Here is a 23,835-nt window from a genome sequence, read left to right on the forward strand (position 1 = left end):
GATTCATGCAAGCCTTTTGGCATTGATTATTTCAACTAGCCGATGGGTGCGAGCCTCTTTCTCGCTGGTAGAACGGTGAGATGAACAAGATGAGTGCCATTCTCTGTGGTTTTAGATATTTATGCCCTGATTTATCTAGACCTGATTGATTAGCTGGGAGCAATAAACTGAACTCTACAGTATCTGCGAATGCTGGAGCAATCCTCGAAGTGTATCATGCCTGCGAAAACACCACGAGTTATTGGAATGGCAAGATATTGAGACGATTTTTGAGAGATAAGACAAAGCAGGACCGATGGAAGACACCTGCAAGACTGTAAGCCTCGACTATAACGTTTCTTTCAAGATATACCAGCCAAGGAATAAGCGATTATCTGTCCATTTTCTATTTGTTGAAAGGCGATTTCTATAACCAATTAAAGCCTTCTATACATCTGTCTAAGAGGTAAATTTTCGCATAGATTTAATAATAGAATAATAAAACATATATGATGATTTCATGGGGATAGAAGCTGATGGTCCCATTTTTTGAACGCTTCGAGGAACCCTGGTGGTTCAGGTTCATGATGTCCTTCGTTCTGGTGATAGCTTATCGAGCGAAGGCATATAGACGGGAATAATGATTCATCAGCAACAGGGATCATTGACGGGCGACCATGAGCACATTGGAAAGGAAATGCGCAGCATGAGAGGCGAGAGACGAGATTTGCACATTCTGTTCTGGACAAGTTGTCATTGAACATGATTGCGGTTCTGCAGGCCCGTGAATTGAGCAGATCGATTATTCCTTCTGGACAGCCTGCAATTACATCTAGCCACGGGAACGATCTTTTTGAAAGATCAATTTTGAAAGAGGAAAAGCGCTTTTTGGGAATCCTGTCACCAGCTCTGTTCCAGATTCCCTTTCGTAATAATTCAGCGACTAAGGTTGGTTCTAGTCTGCATCTTTCAGCAATTCCAATTGGGAGCGTAGTAACCAAAATCGTTGAATTGTTCGTATCCAAATTGGGATTTACTTTGTAGCGACACCCCCACGAGGCAAAATATTCCATGTAATTGGTGAAAGGATGTATTTCTTGCTCTTCGATTTCAATTTGTAGAGGTACTTGAAGTTCGTAAATACGAATAGATGTTCTCCAAGTAGAGCCATCGTCGGAGCCCTCTATTTTAAACATATCAGAGAATAATTGTTCCAGACGACACCGCTCATCTGCTGCATGTTGATCAACAAGAACTAAGCCCTGGTTGTGTGACATCCGCACGAGAATGAACTTGCGATCAACTTGGCCAATAATACATGCTGTTGCGACTTTTTCCCTGGAAAGTTTGCCGCTGCTCCTGTCAAGGCTTTTTCCATGACTAGATACTTGTCTATAAAGATGATCATCTCGAGCATGATCGGCGGCATGAGGTTTATCATGAGACGTGGCAGCAATAGACATGATTGGCGTTTCAGGACGAGAAAACACGGGATTCTCCCAGCTATACATCAGCGACTCTAGCCAGACTGATTGCTTCCCTACTGGGGCCGATTGTGGACGTTTCATAAAGCCCCGGCTAGGGTTGCTCATTACTGCGCCTGTGGAACGAGGTCGCCATTCGCTTTTGGATTTGTCAAACATGGTTTCCCGAGGTAGACATTGTCCGGTTCGAGAGTTCACAAGTATCTCATCATTAGTGCCTGGCTCAACCCATGAAATCAATTTGTCTGCACATTCGTCTAATGTAAGACTCGAATTTTTTAGGTGGGCCTCAGCATTTAGCGTGTCGGGCGAGGTATGAGAGAAGTAAGACGATTGTAGTTGGCGTAAATCAGTCCTTGGTGTCCATGATTTGGCCGGAAGCGATTCCCTACCTTTTGAATCACTAGAAAACAAATCGCTATACGCCTGATCATCCGCTGATTTGACTCTGGACCAGCTGCTAAAGTTTCTCAAGTCACGCGGAGGCTGCTTTCTAGTTGCAGTAAGGTTTCTGATACTGCCATCCTTTTCATTTGTTGCGCCTTCAATCTGTGGTGTATGTCCAGTCCTCCGTGGTCGAAAATGATGCTGTTGCAAGAATTGATGGAATAGTTCATCCAGTACATCGATAACATGCTGCAAGCTGCGATCTGATTCCACTGTTCTCTCATTGCTTTCCGATAGTTTCCAAGAAGAGCTTAATCCAACCCGAATATAAAACATGGGCCATCTTGGGCCACCTCTTAGAACGCCTTTCAATAAAGGCTCACTGTTTGTCGAGCCAAAATCGGAGGCGGCAAAAAGCTGGTTGACTTCGTTATACAAAGGGTTTGCGCTGTTATGTGCAGGAAATATAGGGTCAATTCCAAACGAAATAAATTGATTCAGTTTCGTATGACTAGGGGAAAGCGAGACGTATGCTTCGATGGACAATTCTGGCGTGTTGGCGGACATAGTAACCCAGGAGCCCATTTTGCTTGATGACATCAAGCCAGACTGAGTGAGAATCATCTGCAGACGGGTAGTATCCAAACCCGAGTTGTCGCTCGAGAGCTGCGGTATTCGCAGATTCATTACCCGGCTCTTGTCGCTATCAGATACGCGCAGTTTTCGTAAGCGTTCATTGGGCAGAATAAGTGCTATCAGCATTCTTTTCAATTCTTCCCACTCCTTGTCGAGATCTTCGGGTCTTTGCAGAGTTGAAGCACGGTGTTTGAGACGCACTGGCATATTCCCAAAGAGGTTGTTCACCGTGATTCTGGTACCCTGATTGGCCCTGATAGCCTGGTGCGATGGAGCAGGGACGAACCGAGAAATAATTTCAGCGTGGTGAAAAACGAGGCTATTGGTCTGCAGCTGGCCAGAATGCCGCGAGGTAATGGTCAAGAGAGACATAGTAGCCAGTGCTGATAAGAACAGCCCTTTGCAGCCAAATACTGACTGCCTACCAATTTTTGAGGTGTCTTCGCAGTAATCAGCAGTGTTCAAGACAATGCCTAGCAAGACTTACTATGTGCTTTACACAGTCCACTTCCATCGTTAAATTCAGCTGAAAGAATCCCATGGCCGTCATCTTCTACAACAAGACCACCCCGCCTAAAGTCGACAACGACGTCGATGGACCGGGCATCTGCATCTAATGCGTTTTTCACCAACTCTAGCACCACTTCGTTCAAGTTCGTAATCTGCACAGACGACCGTACTCTGGCTGCAACCTCCGGTGGCAATGGCCGAATGGGCGTATCACTGTAGGGCATGGCTGAGCGGCTCACATGGCAACGTTCCATTGGCAGATGTAGAATTTAGATAAAGCATGTCGATTCAGTCGGTAGTATGCGGAGTCAAATCGCGACTAGTGCTAGCATGGTGCTGTGTGGAAGGACCGCACCTACTGCAGTCAGCAACCCTCAGCCTAGACTCTAACGTTCATTCTACAACTTACACAGTAGTGGCAACTCGGTGACCTAGTATAGTAAATGTTGTTGTCAAGAGCGCCGATTCGAAGAAGAGCGGTGAGGCCCTGCAGTCAAGTCAAGGCAACGCACCAAACAGGAAGAAAGAGGACAAAAGGCGCAGCAACAATGGTGAATGAATGGTGACGATGTGGTAAACGAATCTATTCCCAAAGCGAAGGCGGTGCCCGCGTTGGGATCACCGCTTTGCGCAGTTTGCACGGTTTGCAATGCGGTGAGCGCACTGAGCAGCGGCGCGGGCGGCGTGCAGCCAGTCAGCGCGGGCGTGGCCAAGTTCCGCCAGACCGCCCCGTTTTTTGCCGTCGCCTTTTGCTTTTTCGCCCTCGATCTGCCCGTCAAATCGTCACATCGCCGAAATATTGTCAAACGCTGGCTGCCACTCTCTGCTGCTGTTCGCATTGCACGCGCGATTGATCCTGGCCAGCATCAAACGCGCTCGACCGGCCTTCCTGTCTCTGGTCCCAGCCCATTCCCGCTTCAGCCCGTCGAGGTTGCTCAGTGTTCGCGTCTCTCATAATTTTCCTTCCCCCGCCAGTGCGAGTTCTGTCGCGCACCGTGAGTAACCTCGTTGCTGGCATGCTGCCTCACAATTACCCCTCGTGGAACTTCTAGTTGACAGCGCGCTTTGCGACCAGGCACCATTTGTTTCGCATCATAGACCACAGCTGCACCCTGCAAAAATGGGTCGCAAACCCCATCCCCTCGTTCTGGAATTCTTTACGCGCGGACCCAAGCTGGAGGACGCCAGTAACAGATACCAGTACAACTGCAAAGCCTGCGGTGAAAAGTTCCCCAAGGGCCGCATCGACAGCCTCATCAATCATCTGGTGAAGAAATGCCAGGCGATTTCGATGCCCGTCCGCCAATCTGTTGTTATGCGAGTCCACGATCTCCCCGCGCTCGACGACAGTGACCCAAACAAAGCAGCCGTGCTCGCAAGACTCCAGAAAGGTGCAAAGTCTGAATTACCGTATTCGACGCGACCGGCTTTCGACGGCCTCAATGTGTTGGCTGAGGCGTCGAGGCAAGTCGGCGCATCCGACCAAACCAAGCGCGGCCCCAAATTCACCCAATCAATGACTGTGGGCGGCAAAACCGTGATGATTGACCCGGCTCTGGAAGCTGAAGCCTTTCAGGCCCAAGGCGAGGTAACTGATGAGGCCATGCTCGCTGGAGGTAGGTAACTGATAGATCGTATGCGGCGAGCACTTGCACTGATCCGTCGAAACTTGATTCTAGTTGCCGCAGCTGCCTCCATGACTCCCACCCCTTCAGCACCCGGTGATCAAGCTCTGTCCGACTCGCCATCCATGGCCCAAACCCAAAATGACTCTCTATCTGTGGAGCCGACTACCACGGGGGCTCAGTCTTCATCTCAATTGTCTTTAATTGCAGCCTCTGCGAGTGAAATGGCTTCACAGAGCCTGGCAATGGATGCCGAAACAGGGTCACTGGCAGATGGTCTCCCACGACTCGGTCAGCCATGGCCTGATCATCAATTGTCGAGTACAGATCAGTACCTTCTCGAAAGTCTCCAGGCGTCAGATCCCTCCCTGACAGCCACCCAACGTGCTGTCACGTACCCCCGCCCTATCGCAATGAACCCAAATACTTCGTCATCCAAAGGACCATTTATCAACGACTTCGGTTCTCCTTCCAAACCTTCACGGCCAAAGGTTCGCGGAAGGTTCAGTGCAGACCGTAGAAAGGAAGTACAGGAGGTGCGTAAGAGAGGTGCCTGCATTCGCTGCCGAATGCTCAAGAAACCAGTAAGTCGTTCTTCGTTTCTAGGCATGTATTATCCGTGACAGCGGCTAATAGCTTTTAGTGCTCTGGAGAAAGTCCTTGCAACACATGCGCGTCTGTCGAAAGCGCCCGTCTTTGGAAGCAGCCGTGCATTCGCACCCGTCTTGTTGAAGAATTCGAACTTTATGGGGCTGGTAAGGGAGCAAGATCTGCTGCTACCGAGTTTACTTGTTGACGTGGAATAGGCCTTCATACGACTCTCGCTTATCACGATGTCAACTCTACGAAAGCTCAAGGCAACTTTGAAAACTATGTTGGACGCATCGAGGCTGCCCACATGGATGACAGTCCTTTGTTTGTGACTTTCGCTGGTAGCATCGGCCATAAAGCTGGTCTGTCCGCTATCGATCCTCAACTACGAGCCCTAGTCGATGATGGCCAGTTTTCGGGATCAGCCCAGGAAATGTACATGTTGGATAATGATAGTGATGATCTCCCGGGGAAATTGGAGGTTTACATCAAAAAGATGGCCCCTTCTTTCATTGAAGCAGAACCTTCGGGCTTTATGAAACAGACTCTAGTTCTGGCTTCGCAGTTAGCTCAAGATAAAAAGGTAAGCTGATCGATAAGCTTGGTTAATGGTTTGCTAAGTTCTATTAGGATTTGCTCCTCGACCGCGCTTTAGAGTTGTGGTATGCAACCCACGTCCTTGTCGATTCTGAGTTGCAGTGGAAGCTCTATTACAATTCTACATTGCCTCCCACGGCCACCAACACTTTGGCTCCGTCATCTGATGAGGGGCGTGTGCTAATTGATCGTAATGCCAACGTCGATTCTTACAACCTTCTATGCAGTCAGCTTCGCGGTGCCGTTGAGAAGCGTGCGGGGCAATTGAGTAAAGTTGTTATGAACGACCTCGAACGCCGGCTGCTTCAGCGACAGCACACTGGCTGGTTCGAAACATTTTTGGTTGCCGTCATTCTCCTCAATTGCGTGGAGCGAGCCTGTTGGCTATTCACTACGTGGGAAGACGAAAGCTTTGCGGGACGTGTAAGTATGCCTATATATATGTATTGTTTAAGGCACTAACCTTTTGGGCAGTGGCCTCTTGATAAACGACCCCAGTACTATGCCAGCCAAGGGGATAGGTTTTCAGATATCCTCCACATGCTCTTGCGGATGCGTAGTCTGCCTCCAAAGACCGTTGTCGATACAGAGACCGGTCTTCTCAAAGCAGTGGAAAATAGTGATAACAGCGCTATCCTGTGGTTCGATACAATTCAGCTATCACGTAAGTTTAGTTGTTATCTCCGCACCAACCAGTTTCTAATGGGAAATAGTCGGGTTCCTAGAACAACGTCAACTTGCTCAATTTGATGCCCAAAATTCTCGCTGCTTTGAATTGAAGTATGCGTCAAAAATTCTCAAACCTGCTCCCATCTAGGATTGCTATGCGATCGATGGTTTGATGGTCGCGGGATTGCGTTTCATGAATTGATGACTAGCAATGATTTTACGGTCAAGGGTTTTCTTTTTTCCTAGGCTACGATGCGGACGCGTATCTCTCCCTTCGTGAAGTCCATTTCCATTCACATTCCGGCTTGTATGATCACCGAATCTTTGGCGGCGTTTGTCGGTATTCAGTGTGGACAGGTGGCTATCTGAACTTCGCTTTGCTAGACGATCTCTGTGTTTTTCTAGTATGTTTTATTCTACTTTTTTACATTTTAAGCTTGATGTTATGAGAATGGGAATGTCTGGATGATTGTTACTTCCTGTCAGGACTTGTAACGTTACAGTGATGAAATTCCTCGATAATTACAAAGTTCTATCTTGAGACCAAAAATTCAGAGCATTATCTGATGAATCAAAACTTTCTTTCCATTCCAACCCCTCCATCTGTCTATCTCCCTACCGCATCACCCCCATTCGACGGCTGATCCCTGACCTGTTCTAGAACAACAGCATAAAACTTCCCATCCTCGCTTGCATCATGATAGGGTCCAGCCGCTACAATCGCCCTAGACATTCATCAACAACCTTTCCCCACAAAAAGTAAAAGCAGAAAAATCAATAAAAACATTAACTAGATTAATTGATACTCACCAATTCTTATACCGCGGCGAATTGAACACCTCAGTAAAACACCTGATAACCTTCACCGGCAAATCCGATATCGTAGTGGAACAGCCCGGAAAATACGGCGCCTCGCCCGCTATTGGAAGACCTTGGGCGTTGACAGGCGCATAGGCATATTCTAATGCGGAAGACTTCGTTTCTTGAAACACCAGCAGCCGTTTGGGGCGTTGGTAGGGAGGTGTGGACGAAGATGGCGATGTTATTGTTGATGCAGGGTTATAGGATGACGGCTGTGGTGATGTTGGGTCCTTTTGCGGGGTGAGGATAGGGTGTGGCATGGCCATGGCTTTCTAAAAACCTTTACTTGCCTTTTTTCGAAGTTGTTTTTGCCGTTTGGTGTTGATGGTGGCAGATGATTGATGAGGTTCAGAGTTAACGGGCCTGACGCGCTTTTAAGCCTTTCGAATATTATGACTTTTGTTTGCAGTGACACAATCACCAATGGCGATTTTAGATGACAAGAAGAAAGAAATAACGCAGCCAGGGGTTTTTGCTGATACAATGCAGAAGACTAGAACTAATAAATTAATGATGCTGCGGGGACAGTTTAAGCTGTTGAAGGTGGGGCAGCGCACCCTAACCTGCAGCTGGATATACTATACTTATTCTTACGCGTATTTTTGGGGGGGACGCCTTAAGTTCTAAATAGCTGAATTGAATTGAAACATCATGACTTATATAGCAAGGGGGTATATAAAGTAGTGCGGCATATTTCACAGTTAAACAGAGAAAATCATGGGAAATGGGTATCAAAAGAATGGAGACAGAATAGAAAGTGTAAAAATTGTGTCTAAGTCAACAAAATCCACAAAACGTAAGATGTCTTTCATTCAATCTAGTTGGCCATCGAGGACACGCCGAGCTGCGTCGAGTCTCCTCCTTAACGTGCGGATGTGCTTCGGATCGCTCTTGGAATCCGAGTCGGGCAAGGTGAGTTCCTGCAGTTCTGTACAGACCCTGCCGAGGCTGTCAAATATCTGTTCAAGGATACGCGTGTCATCGGAGTTCAAGCTTGAGGGAGGTCGAGAGGATGAACTTGAGAGCGACGACATGAAGGCATCGACAGGTGTCGCAGGGCTAGGCACGTCGCGAGCCGCAGATCCAGGGGGCGTCAGCATGCCATTGCCGTGGACTGCCTGGTTACGTGAGTCGTCGGATCTGCTCACTACCGTTGCTCTACGGCTTTGGACAGGAGTGGCTATATCTGTGGTTTTTTATTGTAAGTAAGCCATGCCCAGCTGATATCCTTGCATTACTCACCATCTTCATTTTCCCGGTCCCAGGCAAGCGCTCGGTCTATTTCATGTTGAGCATCATTATCCTCATCGTCTTCGTAGTCAGAGTATGCATTTTCGGTAGCTGTTGCAAAAGTCGCTAGAGTAGACACTGAGTCACCGCTGCCACTACGTCCATGTTTATTAAAGCCTTGATCTTTGGAAGGTCTCGTCGTTTCGGTTGAGCCTGTAGATTCGTGGCTGCGTCGTTTCATTCTTGATCGCGTGTAGGTTCCAAGTGCACTGTGGAGGTAAAAGTTCTCGTAATCAAACGCGTCTTCACGGTCTTCATGAGGCGTTGCTTCGGGTGCCGGTCCAGAGGGGAAATCTTGGAAGACGTCATTTTCTCCGTCTTCATCAAATGGCTCTTTCAAGATCCTATCCAATGCATCACGGTCTATTTCCTCGTCATAAAAATCACCTTCTTCGGCATCTTCATAGGTGCTCTCCAGAATGGACAGGGCGTCGTCTTCAATTCCAAAATCGTCTTCCATTTCTTGGTGTCTCTCAGAGATTTCCTCTGATGGCTCTTTTGTTGTATCACCTGACGAGTAGCCGTTTTCGTTGCTCGAACTTCGATCTTTCGCTTGATCGGCTGCCGAGTGCGAAATCCACCCATATCCTGCATTGTTACTCAGACTAGGGCTCGCATCTTCATGTTCCATCGCACTGATATACCACTGTTCGGCTGCTGTAAATGGACTGGGAGTGCGTAGACTCTGCAGACTTCGACGTCGAAGATTGTCTTCTTGCGTCTTGACCTTCAGCAATGCAACCTTAGTCCTGAGCCCTGCAGCCTGGTCTTTAAGATCGCGAACTTGCAACTGTGATTGCGCACGAGATGGGGGATCTTCAGATGGATAAGCAGAATTGAAATCCTCAATGGAGGATATTTTTGGCATTCGCGTTGAGATCCCCAACCCTGCGGTGCTATCATAGTCGCTTCCAGATTCATGATGGCTTGTTCTGTGAGAATCATCTTCCCTGAGCGCATCCAATTTTGGTTGATAATACGCTGATGTTGGTCGACTACTACCGTTCGCGCCTGCAGAAGTAGGTGAGTTGTCATTGATGTCGTACTGTGATGCACTAAAAGAAGCTAACGCGCTTAGTGACCGTGAAGGTTGCAATGAGGAGGCACTGGGATCAAGAGCTGTTGATAAGTTTGTTTCGCTATGCCCCCTAGAATGACCTGATTCTTGTGCTGTGGCGTAGACAGGGCGAGCTCGATACATTGAGCTCCGACGATCAGTTTGCGATATTGATCGATACAGCTCTCCAGCTGGTTGCAGGCCTCGTGTCGGCAGTAAAGATCCCGAGGGGCTAGGTGATAACTGGAGTGAAGATGGGGAAGGTGTTAGGCGCATCGATGAGCGTGCCCGGGTGAGATTTCCCTCCATAAGCTATCAATCGGTTAGTAGTTATATCATGCGGGCTAGCACTATGGCTTACAGTTAATCTTTTCTTTGCATTCTCCAATATACGCTCGGCCTCACTGCTCAGGATAGCAGATGAGTCCTCTTCGGGTTGGGAAACCCCTGAAACTAATGCGTCGCTTGCTTTTGCCCGCGCAGCCTCTATACTGCTTTGACTGGCATAACTATTGCGTTTAGAATCTGGCTGGACTGAAAGATGCTGATTGTCTTGCGCGCTCCATCCCAATTGACCGCCACCTGCACTAATTGTTGAACCCGAGCCGTCACTAGAAGAGTCCACGTCCTTGTGATGCACATCTCGCGCTTCTTTTGGAAATGTACCTCCGACAGCAGGAGACAGCGCCTGTAAATCTTCCTCTCCAATGTCCGACAGCGGTCGACTCGGAGCGTGGCCTTCGTACGTCCATCTCAGACGGGGAGGGCGATTCCCATTTGAACCCATCCCACCCGGCTGTAGATTCGGGTCGCCTCGATTGTTGTAATCAGGTTCGTGATAGCCAGCAGACTGGTTGTTGGTCTGAGATACATGTTCCGACGAAGTGAAACGAAACGGGGGAGATGGTGTTGAGGACTCGCGTTCGTTCTCAAAAGGGAGGATCATGTCCGGGTTTGTCAGCGTCGGGGACGGCGGCGTTTCCAAAGGCGCGTCATTGCGATGTGCAAGATTTTTGGCATCTGTAGTGTTTCGTTCTTTCGCATCGAAGCGATTTGGGATGAAGATTGACTGGCTGCCGTACTGATTGGCGGCCATGGTGGAGGCACGTCTAGCTGCTATGAGCTGGATATGTGGAACGATAATTGAACGAATCAATGCAAAATAGATACAGCAGGTCGTTCCTGCGAAAAAGAATCAAATAAAAATAAAAGTGATTAAAAAGCTGGCGGGCGAAAATCTGGTCAATGGCCGTCCGTCACCCTTGCAGCTATGCTCCCGCAAACGACATAGTCCAGGCGATTTATTAATGCTGTCGGAATGAAGCTGGGTTCGGCCGGCCTACTGGACAACGAGGCAAGCAATTGAACGAAGTCACGAGAAGGAAACGCTCGCGACGAAACGAAACGTGCAGGGCAGGCCGGGGGGAGGAAAGGAAAAGGGCCAGGGTGGAGGATTGGCGGCCCCCAGAAGGAGTAGTCAAAGACTAGAGTAAGTACGGAGGTACTGTACATACTACGACTATTAATTACTAGTGCCAGGAACTTAAATGAGTCCCTGAACCGCATGCGGGAAGGATCTGCCTGGACCGTTCGGTGCTCCACCTCGCCCGCTGGTTGGCTGTACACTACGATCACTTTATTATAATATTATTATTCACTGTCTGGAAAATCATAATCGGCGGCTGTATGGGACCGAAACTGTCTAGCTGTTACAAACTCGACTGGCATGCGTTTTCCCCAACCAGGCTGTGGTGGAATTGAATCTATGCCTCGGTATGGCATCAATTGATGAGAAATGAGATGATGATATGATATTTAGGCAGCGTTTGGAATACAAGTAACCTGCAAATTATATACGCCAAGTACAAATGATGCAACCTCATCAGATCTTCGTCAACAGTAATTTCGCGCCGCTGCTGGCTGGACCGGCCTTCTTGGACTGCTCCGATGAAGCTCCCGGCCCAGTAGCCACTTTCTCCAATGCTTTCTTGTTCTTCTTGAGGATCTGGAGTAGTTCATCCTTCTTCACGAATTCGTCAGACTCGGCCAATGCGACGACAACATATGTCTGTGACCCCGTAGCCCAGGCCATGATGTCGTTCCGGATGTTATCGTAGAGCACAGTGTCAAAGCCTAAGGCCGGCTCGACTTTCTCAATTTTCTTCTCCGCACTGTTGAACCGACCGCCCTGAACCAGCGACTTGAGCATTCGACCAACGAAGGGAGAGTCCTGCGCCTCCGCCTTGGACTGAGCAGCAACAGCAATAGCACTGAGAGCGGCGTCCTTACCCCCCTCTGCGCTGAACAGGACTTCAGAGATAAATTGACAACCAAAACTGGTCTCCATCAAAGACTCTGCTTGCGCTGCAATGAATTCGAGCAGAGTTGGACTGGCTGCTTTGATGAGCTCCTGGCGACGGATAGACGGGTCTTTCTTGGAAGTCTCTGTGCGGGTATCCAAAACTTGCTTCATGATCTCTTCGTCTTGGGCCGGAAGAAGCCATTTGACCTTGTCGCCTGCAAACAGATAAAGTATTGGGATTCTAGCATTGAGGTCGTTGATCTGCATCAACAAATCTTCATAGCGTGTTGACTCTGCAGCATCTTGACTCAAAAGCTCCGGGAAAATGGACCTCGTAGTGAGTCGAGTGTCGTCAATAACTTCAAATGCAGTCAAAAGGACCATGTGCGCGTGAACGTCTCCAGCCATCAATTTGATCGTATCGCGGTAGAATCGCAGAAGCAACTTGCGGTCTTTAGCAGAAGAATATGCAAGGCAAAGACATGTGAGTCTAGCACCGGATTGTGTGAACGCCATATTCTTCGCAAGATCGCCTTCTTCGTCGCCCTTGATCAATTCAATGAACTCGTTTGCATCGGAGCTACCAGGCTTCGTGTTCAAAAAGTATTGGAGCATGGCATCATGCAATATGGTAAACCCAGTTGTCTTCTTCTGTACCAGCTGATTTATGAGCTCATACAAATGACGCATGATTGGGGGCCTCTTTTCAGGACTTTCGGCCAGAATCTGAGCCAGGTCTTCCGGCATTCCTGAGTCCTTGTTGTCTTTGAAGATTGCAAATTCTGCACCATACCACTCTCGGAGGAGGTTGGACTTCTGTTTCCTAGTAGCGACAGTTCTATAAATGTCGTCGAGAATCCAAGACGCTTCAGGATGCCTTATCAGACGTTTGACATGTCCGTAGAACTCGGGGATGATCATGTCTCGGATTTCAGCATCTCCGTGCACCAACAACTTGCCAAGTAAGAATTTGGCATATCGACTCTCAGCGAGGTCCTTGTATTGTCCTTGCAACTCGCGCGCAATGAGCTTCCTTTGTTCAAGGTTTGCATATTTCAATGCCGTCTGAATCACTCGTACTGAGTCATGTTTGAAGACGAAGTCGCTAACTCGGCCGTTGATAATTTCATACAGCTCAGCAACCAGTGTCTTGCGCTCGTCCCGGGGTACGTGAGATTTGCGACGAAGTCGTTCCCATAGCTTTTTTGACCGTGCGATAATGTCGGCATTCGGTTTCGCTGCCTTGCGCTCCTGTGCCAGTGCTTTTTGTTTGGCATGGGATTCGCGAGAAGCATTTTCTAAAGAGGGGCGAAAGGTTAATAAAATCGTTCCTTTTCGGTGAATGGGTAAACATACGTTTGTCAGCTTCACCAGAACCGTTCGAGTCCTTCCCTTTAAATTCGGGCTGATCGTCACTGGGAGAAGAGTCGTCGTTTGCTTCTTCCTCTTCTTCCTCTTCAATTTCGTCCTTAATTTCCATTTCAATATCAGATTCCTCAGAGGTTGGAATATCCGAGTCAGATTCCTGGTTATCATCTTCCTCGTCCTCAGCAGCCAGACCCTTTGGACCTTTCTTTAGCGTCGCCTTCTTTGTACTTGTTTTGCGAAGCTTTTTATCTCTGTTCATTTTGCGCGCTCCTCTTGTGATACCTTTCTTTTGGAATGCCGGAGGTACATATTGCTTAGTGCGGTTTTTTGCTGCAGAAGCAGCAGCATCCTTGACCTTAGTCCGTTTTCCATCGCGGTCCTCAGCTGAGTCAACTCTGCGTTTGATACCTGGCATGACGAGAAATGCTCCGTGTACCAACTACACGAATTGATAATAAATAGTCAAGAAGAAAAGGTGTGGTGAATGCACGGGAGGAAGGATCGATTGATTTACGGCCTGAATTTTTTTCTGGCAGAATGGGGGGCCGGGGGCAGGCGGTGTAGCTGTACGACCACACAGTTCGCACGAGTCTTTTCTTCTTTAATTCACTTAGATAATCTTGAAAGAGAAGAGGGGGAGCCTTATTTTTTTTTCCCAATATCACAGAATGTAAACCTAAAAGTATATATAGGTTCTATCTTTGATATCTTATGATATTTCTCTCTATTTACTCGTTATTAGGATGAGCTAAGGGTATTTATTATATTGACTTGAATAATCTTATTATTTTTTGAAAACTCTTGAATGATTATTTTATCGCTAGAAAAAGCTTTAAATAAATCTAACAATCCCTTTAACAATTTGTTTGAAATAAGATCTTCCTTAATATCCTCCTTAGCAGTGACATTTATTAACCGCAAGATTCAAACTCACTATCCCTAATTATCCTTAAAAACCCACCCTACTTGCTAAGATTATAATTATTAAGGGCCTTCAGGTATATACTGCCAACTACGCCACCCGGTCGACAAAAATTTTTTTCCCGGCCTAGCCCACCTGCAAGCCATTATGAGCGTTCCAAAAGAGAGGTATGCCCGTACGGTCTCTTTTCTATGAACAATTAATAGACAACTTAACGTAATATGATAAAACAATAAGCAATAAATAGATAAAAAGAGAAAGAACAAAAAAAGAAGTCGTACAGCCCAATGGCCAGTTGCCTAGCACGAGGAGGTGCCATCTGGTGCCGCCATCACAGAGTGGAGGGTTCCTTGCAGAATTGCTTCCCTGAGGATTCTCCTCCATTGCTTAAGGCAGTGCGACAATCGTGGTTATCCAACGAGTTGCAGCCGCCGCTCCCTGACTCGAACCAGACACGCTCACCCGTTGGCTTGCGCCGAGCAAGGTTCCCAGCCTACAGCTGTCCTCCCACTTGGTTATCCGTCACAGATAGTGGGTCCTCCCATAATGTGCTTCATAACTGGTATCGAAGACTGCACACAATTATCCAACATACATACATGGCCGGTTTCAATTGATTTGTCGATGACAACAACTGGTATGCTAGTTAGTGCTCAGTTTATTAGCATACAAGATAATCCAATGCTTGTCCTTGGCGTTGTCACAATCCCGGTGTCAGACGTCGACGTCATAGCTTCCGTGTATGAAGATATACGATCGATCGATCGCAGCAGACTACTTCGGGATTAATATCAATGCCATGACAATACGAATGATGATAGTGGGAGTAGCACATCCTACGTAACCGGCTGGACTGCATTGTCGACAAACCACTCCCATTGCAGCGATGCTCCGCATGATCGTAATACTTCATACAATGTAGCCACACCAGGCCATGGCTGGAGGAAGGGTCCCCGCTGATCTTCGGGCTGTGTGCCGACCATGTTGGAGTGGGCCACGGCCATGTCATTCACAACAAATGTATGTCGGAGCAGGGCGTGTTCATCTTAACCATGTGCGGATCATGTGAGCCTTTTCCTTCCATCGGTTAATCCTGGCGTCGCAATTTCATGCTCTGAAACACACAACTCTCCCTTTAAACTTCCGACTGCCTGGACTTCAACCATATCGCAGCAATTGGCGCTCCAATCTTATCACGCTTTTCGATCTCGCGAACCCGTCCGATTGCCATGCCGCAATTACGCAATTTACTGGGGCGAAAGCCCGCTGTGTCCGACGGAGACAACAGTGATGTTATTGAAAATGTGCAGTCTCGATTGTCTGTCGACAGCCAGCACAGTGGACCTATGAACTTTCGAAAGAGCAGGGAAGAGGTTCCAAATGAGTATAAACTGAGTGGTGCGTGCTTCCCCGCATCATGACCAAATTTCCGATAAGCAACTGCGATGGACATTTTGGCTGAATCTTCCTCCAGTGGTCAATGACAGTGGAGTTTATCTTCCGGTACCTTCATCTTCTCGATTGAATCAATTAATTAGGTCTAATTACGTACTCCATTAGCCATCACCGCCAGAAAAGCAGAGCTTCTGGCACAAATACTCTCATTCCCCCGCATCGTCGAACCATCGCAATCTCGTCAACGAGAATGAGCCATTTTCCATAAGTCGAGAGTCCTTTGACTCGTACCGACGATCATTTGTGCGAATCATCTCTCAGTGCAATGCGTTATTTCTCTAACTCGAGTGTCACAGGATATCTCCGCCAGATCCCCTGTTCCACAATCCGAAAACATCCCCCCTCGCACCTCTTTAGATTCGCGCTTTCCTCGACACAATGGGCGTTCTAGGGGCTCATTTGAACAGCCTCAGTCTATGGAGGAGGAGACCTTTGAAGATGTAAGATTAGCCGACGAAGATATCAAACCAAAGAAAAGGGGCCTTTTTGCTCGCTTTGGCGATAATTCTACCGAAGCGACTAGCAGCAACAACCGACCACCTTCTTCACACTTAGGTTTCCGTCTTCCAGGTCGAAAGAGGGGACAAAGTGGTCAAGGTGCAGAACTTGGGGATTTTAAACCCGAATCACCCACGGCAGAGGTATAGAGACCTTTATTATATACATTTCCCTCGATCTTCGTTTACACTATTCTACTTTAACAACTTATGGCGCAGAAGGTTTGTAGGGGCTACAGAACACGCTCGCTGATTGTCGGATTGTGCGGAGGATAAGGCATGTAACACTTGTTTATTTTCTTGGGAAATATCCATCGCTACCATTGGCAGTGTTTCCCGTAATCATATCGTTGAACAGAGAGGCTTGGATTATAATGATATACAATGTACGAACATACTTCTCCTTACAAGGTCCCAGGCAAATATTAGATTTGGTAATACTGTCTGGTGGCAATGAAGCAAACATTGAAGGTAGCGTGTACGGAATAGCCCAAAGTAGTGCTTTTACAGAAAGCAAGCAGTGGACTAGGAAGTCACGCCTTGAGAGCGGTGGGCTAGTAGAAGTGGAAGGAGCAGGCTATAAACAATCACCGCACCTGAATATCATTCCGATCATACTGCCGTCCTACAATCACTCTTTTTACAGTTTCATTTGCGGTGAAGCATTATCATTCTCATACCACTTTCCAGCTCACCAAGACCTGTTCCAGCTTGAAAACGGTCGTGTTGCTATTCCCTCCCCATGATGACTTTCTGGGCAGGATGGCAGTCTTGGGAGCAAATGGTCTTTGTACGTACTCAATAACATGGCATGGATTGGATGTGAACTAATTCGAGATTGAACATAGATACTGGCATGTGCCATGGTATCTATCTATCTTAGCGTTGAACGAGATTGGATATTCGCTAAAACATAGCAGGTCATTGTTATCATCGTGGGCGGTTTTGTCGCTTGGTTCAATAGATGGAAGATGCGCTTCTACACTCAAGCTTCAACAGAAATGGCCGATCGAGCCCAAACCATGTATCGACAGGAATATGGTCAGAGTGATGTGCTATTTGGGGCTCGAGCACTGGAAAGTGGTGTTCTTGTTGAGGGCATTTATAACCCTACACAGCAAACACCTCCTCGCGATTTGACGTCATTCAAGGTTGATTCCTCTTCGATAAACACACCGAGCCCATCGCCTCCGAGAGCACCCCGAAGTCAACAACGTCGCTATACAGCCTACACACCTTTTTAACCATCATCATGTAAGCAGCCTAGCCAAGTTGATGTTCTGCCACATTAGTGCTGGCGAGAACACGTCGTCGTACGACTGTTAAGGCAACTTCTTCGCCAACTCAAGAGAATGGGTATCAAGTGGTTTACTTTTTGTTATTCTTTTTGTTTTTGGATGATATCAGTCGGGAAAGCGTGGGGTTATCACATATTGGAATGCATTCATATACCTGTCGAGAACTCGCGGCATCAACGTTTATAGAAGCCAGCAGCTTTGGGTTTAGCAAAAAGGACATAGCGTTGATTGATTAATGATAGTTATTTGTTAATGAATGACATATTTCTACTAATGAAAAACCGAAAACCTTAGGCAGCAGGCAGTAATATTGAAATCACGTGACAACGCGACGTGCCTCTTGCCGCTACGCGTCCAATTATCAATAATGGCCCGAGTCACCTTTGAAATCAATCAAGATATTTGAGACGACCCCTCCGTGACCAAAATCTTCATAAAGGAATTAAGGACTCAATAGATTGTTCGCATATTTCCCGGGTTTTCAGTACCTAAGTACCCTGGGTTCTGTGAAGACGCGTTCATTCTTGTGAATTAGCAGAGCCCTGCTAAGTACCGCAGTTTTGAAACAGTGAAAGCGGAAAGCAACGAAGACAAAGATGACTGGCGAAGTTGAGCAACATATGGACCATGATGACGGCGGTCTGCCAGGCCCCGGTGCACCCACACCCCTCACAGCTCTCGAGGTATGTCACGGCTTAAAGGCATGGCAAGCTGAAGAATATGAGCGAATTTTTAACTATCTCTACAGGGAATTGCCGGTTTGACGGCGAGAGATGTTAAACTGATAATTGATGGAGGGTTTCACACGGTAGAATCAGTTGCTTATACGTAAGTACTTCCTGTGTTTAGATAGCCTATTATTTGCAACTGGCTGATGGTTTGATTTATGCAGACCAAAACGGGTATTAGAACAGATCAAGGGTATTTCTGAACAGAAAGCTACCAAAATTCTAGCCGAAGGTACGTTAAACTGGTACCCTGGAGAGAAAGCTGTTAATTCAAGTCTAGCTTCCAAGCTCGTTCCAATGGGTTTCACTACCGCCACAGAAATGCATGCTCGCCGAAGTGAGCTTATCTCGATCACTACTGGTTCGAAACAATTAGATACTCTCTTAGCAGGAGGTATCGAGACCGGTTCGATCACCGAAATCTTCGGAGAGTTTAGAACAGGGAAGAGCCAGCTGTGTCATACACTCGCCGTCACATGTCAGCTCCCATTCGACATGGGCGGCGGTGAAGGGAAGTGCCTGTATATTGATACCGAAGGTACTTTCCGCCCAGTCAGGCTGTTAGCCGTTGCCCAGCGATACGGTCTTGTAGGAGAGGAGGTCCTGGATAATGTTGCCTATGCCCGGGCCTACAACTCAGATCATCAGCTTCAACTTCTCAACCAAGCATCTCAGATGATGTGCGAAACTCGATTCTCGCTGCTCATCGTTGATTCTGCAACTGCTCTTTATCGAACGGACTTCAACGGCCGTGGGGAGCTATCCAACCGGCAGACTCATCTCGCCAAGTTTTTGCGAACACTGCAGCGACTAGCGGATGAGTTTGGAATTGCGGTGGTCATTACCAATCAAGTCGTGTCTCAAGTAGACGGTGGCCCTAGCTCAATGTTCAATCCAGATCCAAAGAAGCCCATCGGTGGAAACATCATTGCTCACGCGAGTACGACTCGACTAAGTTTGAAGAAAGGACGGGGAGAAACCAGAATATGCAAGATCTACGATAGTCCCTGTTTACCTGAGAGTGATTGTTTATTTGCAATCAAGGAAGACGGAATTGGCGATCCTAGTCCCAAGGATCTTGAAAATGAGTAGGGAGGTCTCGCACCATGCCTATTTTTCTCCAATGACTGATGCAAGCTCACGACCCGCACACAATTAGTTTGATTCCTCAGTAGTGTCCTTACATGGCAAAGGAGCATCGATAGTCAAGCATGTATAGATAAATCTAAACATATAAATAATTCTAATTGTCTCATGAACCAGGAAAGGACCGAGTAATAAGACGACGCCTGCGAGACACCCTGTAATGGGACTGGTGGTTGTCGGGAGAACACGCTAGTATGAATTAGTCTATGGAGGCTTGAGATCTAACAAGCTCTCAAAGCTCCGCCGCCACGAAATCCACGGAAGAAACATTGAAAACAGTATTTGCGCTGCAACACCACCTGACAATGGGCATGGCAGATTACGCCTGAGTTTTTCCTGGTTTGATTTGCACATGATCATCGCCAAAAATGGCGAAAATTTACAAGGAGACGAAGGTCGACGTGCGACCTGTCGAAGCAAGCACGGGGGTTGACATCCAAATTCCTACTCACGAAAACACACAGCGGCGCGTACGGTTAGCTCTCTCTTCGATTACAGCCCAAGACACAACTACAATCAAAGATGAGGAAGATTTCGCGCGACGGTACTTGGCTACTCAAGGGTCTCTTTACTTTCGTCGCCGAAGAGTTTACCCGCGCACGTTCCTTTGGAGGGTGGTCAATGATAACAAGGTGCTGGAGATTCAGTCAGTGGACATATCAAAGAGCGTTGTCGATAACCATGAAGCCAATCTCGTACTTCGCCTCGACTTTCAGGAGACAATTATACCTTGTGGTGTAGCCCTGGCGGACACCGAAGACCACGAGGTGCTGAACGTCTTTGTTTTGACGACTTCCAAGCAACTGTATACGTTGAGTCTTCGACCTGAGTTCTTCCGGCGTGTTTCATCAATAGATGAGAATATTCATGACTGGTGCAAATCATTCGTACCGTCGCCTTTGTCTTTCACCTATCCTCATCGCCTTCATGCAAGCAGCACGACGGAACTATTCATCGCACTCGAGAACGGCGCCCTTCTGAGACTGACTCGACGGGCGGGAGAAGACGGTATGGCTCTATAAGATTTTATTTGTTTGTAATCTAACGTGATTCTACCTCTAGGATCGCATTGGTCGCAGATTACCTTCGATGAAAAGACATGGGGAGCATCACTTCGTGGGCTCGTGCCATGGAGCGCCCAACAGTGGATAACGTATAAAGGACACAGCCTCGATCCGAATACCCCAAATGCCATATTTACAACATCAGACCAGACCTACGTCTTTGCGGTTTGTCTAAATCATACATTGAAGGTTTGGAATCTTGCAACGAATAAATTGGTTGGTTCAAAAGATCTTTTAGATCGTCCTATCACCAAACAGCAGCAGGAGTCGACAGCATATTTCTTGAATCCGGCAGACTCGACTTTCCTTCGGGTGTTTAATGCTGAAAGGGCATTAGATGGAGGGTATCGATATTACATTGCCACATATACTCCCCATGAAGAGGGGCGTTTTAAGTTCTGGGCTGTTAAAGGTGGCTTGACTGCTCCTTTGACAATTGAAGATCTTTTTTCCGAGGCTGTATTCAGACCGCTGGATCCTGACACGACTGGAAATATGTTCTGGAGCGTTGCTGACTTTCAAATACGACCAATGGAAGAAGGAAGGCGAATGGAACTGTGGGTGCTGTGGCGCAATAACGATCTCTATCAACTCTACACGCTACATTTTGGCTTTGAGAGCTTAGAGGAAGACTGGTCTAATAATTGGACGTCGACAGCTTGGGATACCCGGCGGAATGAGCCAGCTCCTCATTTGATATTATCAGATACTGTCGACCCCACGGAAAAATGGTTAGAATTCTTGTTTCACCCAGGACGCTACACAAGTGAGGTGTTGGAAACAGCTTTGGTTTCCTACCAGGAAGCTTTGAAACCACGTTCTTCCTTAGGTTTTCCCAAGCGAAATGCGCCTTTGCAAGAGCGTCTATGCTCGACACTTGCGGCATCTATATCATTGCGGAAATACGCTGATGATGACATGGATTATGCAAAGTATCGAGCAGACACCGACCACAAGTGGCGTCAATTCTGGCAAATTGCTCAAGAAATAAACAATCGGAGACTCGAGCCAGTATCGTTAGCGTATGATCTTTATAATGACCTTCCTTGGGTGGTTACTGCGGACACATGTGCATTGATCAGGGAATGCAGTGCCACTGAATTGCTACTGCATAACTCGGTGTCTGACTTAGAAAACGAGTTACCGAAAATTGCTGATCGCTGGAGACACCGCAATTTTGAAACAGAGCTTGGGAAACAGTACCAAGAGGCCTGTTATCTTGTCAAAGTTGCAACTGATTTCAGGAAGCGGCTTTCTGCAACCACAATACGGTCATTTGAAAAAGCTTTGCACAGCGAAATATTCTTGGAGCCTTTGCTCTCTGCTACGGAACGCCTCGCAGCTTTTGTAGATCGATCAGAGCTCGGAGAACAGGTTTCAGATGATTCTTTCAATGCCCTGTGCTCCTCTATGAGTGAGAAACTAAACATATACAAACTGCGGAAAGAACCTTTTGAGAGTATCTTGGAAACATTACCTTCTGGTTTCACGGCCAAAGACTCGGAATTGTTTTTCACGGCGTTTGGGGTGAGGACCATGACAAACGGGTCTCAGGAAACAATATCTCATATCCGCCAAATTTTACACGACCTTCTTATTTTGGTTGTCTTTATTGGGGGAGAAATTAATCAAGAGGAAGGCTCAACATTCGATGCGGCAGAACTGTTCCCACGACTTATAAGTCTTATCAAGGAGTCTGAACTATTATACTGGCTAAGCTCTAATACTCGGATATCACCGAACCGAAGTCAGCATGATAATGTCGATAAGGAAATCAAGTCGAACGAAATTGGCGCTGTCAAATCCATACTCGAAGATTTCTTCGTCGCCAACATAAAACCTCGACCTAACGTCAACCTCGCTCAGAGCTTTAACTTGACCCAGAGTATTAGGGATGTACTCTCTTGGATTGTTCGACCAGGAGGCGTAATGTTGTCTAATGTTCTGGTGCATATACAATGCGATTTGATAGCGAATGGGAATATCGAACTTGCCAGTGAATTTCTACGCTTCCAGCCAAGTAATGCTTGGTCTAGCTATGTGAAAGGCCGGCTGTTCGTTGCCAAGTCGGAATTTGATACAGCAGCCCTATACTTCCAAAAGGGTGCTTATCTGCTTTGTGAGTATTTGTATCTTGGTTAAATTGGCAATTACTAATTCATCAGCAGCTTCTGGCCGGGCTCTTGGAGACCTGAGCGAAATGTCATCTGGTCTTCTTGACATACTTGATGCTGACAATTTCAACAACGGTCTTCCAAAATATTTCCAGCATATACTAAGCGTTTTCGAGAAAGCTCGTTCATTTTCCCACGTCTCGGATTTTGCTTCCTTGGCATTACAGGCTCTAGAGGTTGAAAACCAGAACTCCCCAAATGACACAGAATATCAGAATCTTCGGACCGATATTCTCTCTCGACTATTCCACGCTTCGTTGAGGACTTGTCAGTTTGACAAAGCATATTCGGCACTTTCGCGCTACACTAACCTTACTTTACAAAAGTCTGCCCTTACCTCTCTCATCACCGCTATTGTTTCTTCTTATGGACCTGGATTATCGGGCCTTGAGCAACTTCTTCACTTCCCCATTGGCCTCACACCTAGTCTTTCGTCTCATGTAGACGAGGCTCTTTTGTCTCTGGCAAGGAAACAGTCATTCTTCAGTTCTTCTTTAGACCCTGTCGACCAATGGCAGGAAACAAATGATACCCCGGACTATCATCGCATATTGTATGCCTACCGTATTGCGCGCAACGATTTTCGCGGGGCTGCTGAGCTAGGCTATCAGACAGTTCAGCGACTTCGACACGCACGAGATGCTCCCTTGACGCAGTGGGCACTTCTTCGACGCGGCCAAATTGATGACGATGAGTCTAAGCGATTGGTAGAGGAGGATGATCTCGAGAGCAAGAAAATTCGACACGAACTCTTGTCCTTGATTAATCTCCTGGCATGTGTCGACAAGAATGAGGCGTACATTCTGGTGGACCTTTCTCCGCATATCTCCGAGTCCATGTCGGCATTTAAAGACACCAGTGGGTCAGGGAAACGCAACGACGACGATGTATTAATGGAAGATGCCACTCCGTCTCGCGACCCTTCGAGCCCCTCTGTTCGCCGACGTAGTAGCGGCTCTGTGTCCGGCGATCATACTCAACAAGTGCCAGGCTACAAACACCGGCCGAATCCACACCGGGCCATCGTGACTCTGGAGCATCTCCGTCGCGAATACCAGGGCGAGTTGGACCGTGTGAGTCGGATTCAGCGAGGCGACTGGGAGTTTGGCGCTGTGGATGGTGACGAGATGGACGGTGGTCATATTGACAACAACTTACTGATTAATATTTAAGGATTCCATGCTGGAAAAGTTAT

At 47.3% G+C, this 23,835-nt stretch overlaps 9 protein-coding genes across 9 annotated transcripts; 5 read left to right on the forward strand and 4 right to left on the reverse strand.

Annotated features, from left to right (window-relative positions):
* Window positions 1-497: 497 nt before the first annotated feature.
* Window positions 498-3,220, reverse strand: BGW36DRAFT_302929 (uncharacterized protein; the record flags this gene model as incomplete). The annotated part of the gene is made up of 2 exons (XM_046211834.1): window positions 498-2,926; window positions 2,974-3,220. The coding sequence occupies 2 exons, from the start codon at window positions 3,218-3,220 to the stop codon at window positions 498-500; spliced, it is 2,676 nt and encodes an 891-aa protein (XP_046069041.1).
* Window positions 3,221-4,116: 896 nt separating this feature from the next.
* BGW36DRAFT_301985 (uncharacterized protein) lies at window positions 4,117-6,626 on the forward strand (the record flags this gene model as incomplete). The annotated part of the gene is made up of 7 exons (XM_046211734.1): window positions 4,117-4,612; window positions 4,676-5,205; window positions 5,265-5,376; window positions 5,428-5,795; window positions 5,843-6,232; window positions 6,284-6,473; window positions 6,523-6,626. 7 exons carry the CDS (start codon window positions 4,117-4,119, stop codon window positions 6,624-6,626), a joined length of 2,190 nt encoding a protein of 729 aa, XP_046069042.1.
* A 459-nt stretch (window positions 6,627-7,085) lies between these two features.
* On the reverse strand, window positions 7,086-7,605 carry BGW36DRAFT_430908 (uncharacterized protein; the record flags this gene model as incomplete). The annotated part of the gene is made up of 2 exons (XM_046220901.1): window positions 7,086-7,203; window positions 7,289-7,605. 2 exons carry the CDS (start codon window positions 7,603-7,605, stop codon window positions 7,086-7,088), a joined length of 435 nt encoding a protein of 144 aa, XP_046069043.1.
* Window positions 7,606-7,969: 364 nt separating this feature from the next.
* BGW36DRAFT_325936 (uncharacterized protein) lies at window positions 7,970-11,145 on the reverse strand. Its single transcript, XM_046212727.1, has 3 exons — window positions 10,048-11,145; window positions 8,582-9,998; window positions 7,970-8,525 (listed from the first exon to the last, which is right to left on the reverse strand). The coding sequence occupies exons 1-3, from the start codon at window positions 10,780-10,782 to the stop codon at window positions 8,152-8,154; spliced, it is 2,526 nt and encodes an 841-aa protein (XP_046069044.1). The 5' UTR covers window positions 10,783-11,145; the 3' UTR covers window positions 7,970-8,151.
* A 423-nt stretch (window positions 11,146-11,568) lies between these two features.
* Window positions 11,569-13,771, reverse strand: BGW36DRAFT_362700 (armadillo-type protein; the record flags this gene model as incomplete). The annotated part of the gene is made up of 2 exons (XM_046214393.1): window positions 11,569-13,286; window positions 13,345-13,771. 2 exons carry the CDS (start codon window positions 13,769-13,771, stop codon window positions 11,569-11,571), a joined length of 2,145 nt encoding a protein of 714 aa, XP_046069045.1.
* Window positions 13,772-15,397: 1,626 nt separating this feature from the next.
* On the forward strand, window positions 15,398-16,492 carry BGW36DRAFT_35758 (uncharacterized protein). The gene is made up of 4 exons (XM_046213888.1): window positions 15,398-15,676; window positions 15,753-15,781; window positions 15,839-15,976; window positions 16,030-16,492. The coding sequence occupies exons 1-4, from the start codon at window positions 15,508-15,510 to the stop codon at window positions 16,378-16,380; spliced, it is 687 nt and encodes a 228-aa protein (XP_046069046.1). The 5' UTR covers window positions 15,398-15,507; the 3' UTR covers window positions 16,381-16,492.
* A 342-nt stretch (window positions 16,493-16,834) lies between these two features.
* BGW36DRAFT_35719 (uncharacterized protein) lies at window positions 16,835-17,536 on the forward strand. The gene is made up of 3 exons (XM_046213856.1): window positions 16,835-17,020; window positions 17,079-17,096; window positions 17,151-17,536. The coding sequence occupies exons 1-3, from the start codon at window positions 16,973-16,975 to the stop codon at window positions 17,472-17,474; spliced, it is 390 nt and encodes a 129-aa protein (XP_046069047.1). The 5' UTR covers window positions 16,835-16,972; the 3' UTR covers window positions 17,475-17,536.
* A 588-nt stretch (window positions 17,537-18,124) lies between these two features.
* Window positions 18,125-19,348, forward strand: BGW36DRAFT_430913 (putative DNA repair protein RAD51; the record flags this gene model as incomplete). The annotated part of the gene is made up of 4 exons (XM_046220902.1): window positions 18,125-18,211; window positions 18,277-18,356; window positions 18,421-18,488; window positions 18,537-19,348. 4 exons carry the CDS (start codon window positions 18,125-18,127, stop codon window positions 19,346-19,348), a joined length of 1,047 nt encoding a protein of 348 aa, XP_046069048.1.
* A 422-nt stretch (window positions 19,349-19,770) lies between these two features.
* Window positions 19,771-23,812, forward strand: BGW36DRAFT_302829 (nucleoporin Nup120/160-domain-containing protein; the record flags this gene model as incomplete). Its single annotated transcript, XM_046211830.1, has 3 exons — window positions 19,771-20,410; window positions 20,465-22,585; window positions 22,635-23,812. The coding sequence occupies 3 exons, from the start codon at window positions 19,771-19,773 to the stop codon at window positions 23,810-23,812; spliced, it is 3,939 nt and encodes a 1,312-aa protein (XP_046069049.1).
* Window positions 23,813-23,835: the final 23 nt, after the last annotated feature.

The sequence above is a fragment of the Talaromyces proteolyticus genome (genome assembly GCF_021365285.1).
Source record: "Talaromyces proteolyticus strain PMI_201 chromosome Unknown BGW36scaffold_10, whole genome shotgun sequence".
Classification (NCBI taxonomy): domain Eukaryota; kingdom Fungi; phylum Ascomycota; class Eurotiomycetes; order Eurotiales; family Trichocomaceae; genus Talaromyces; species Talaromyces proteolyticus.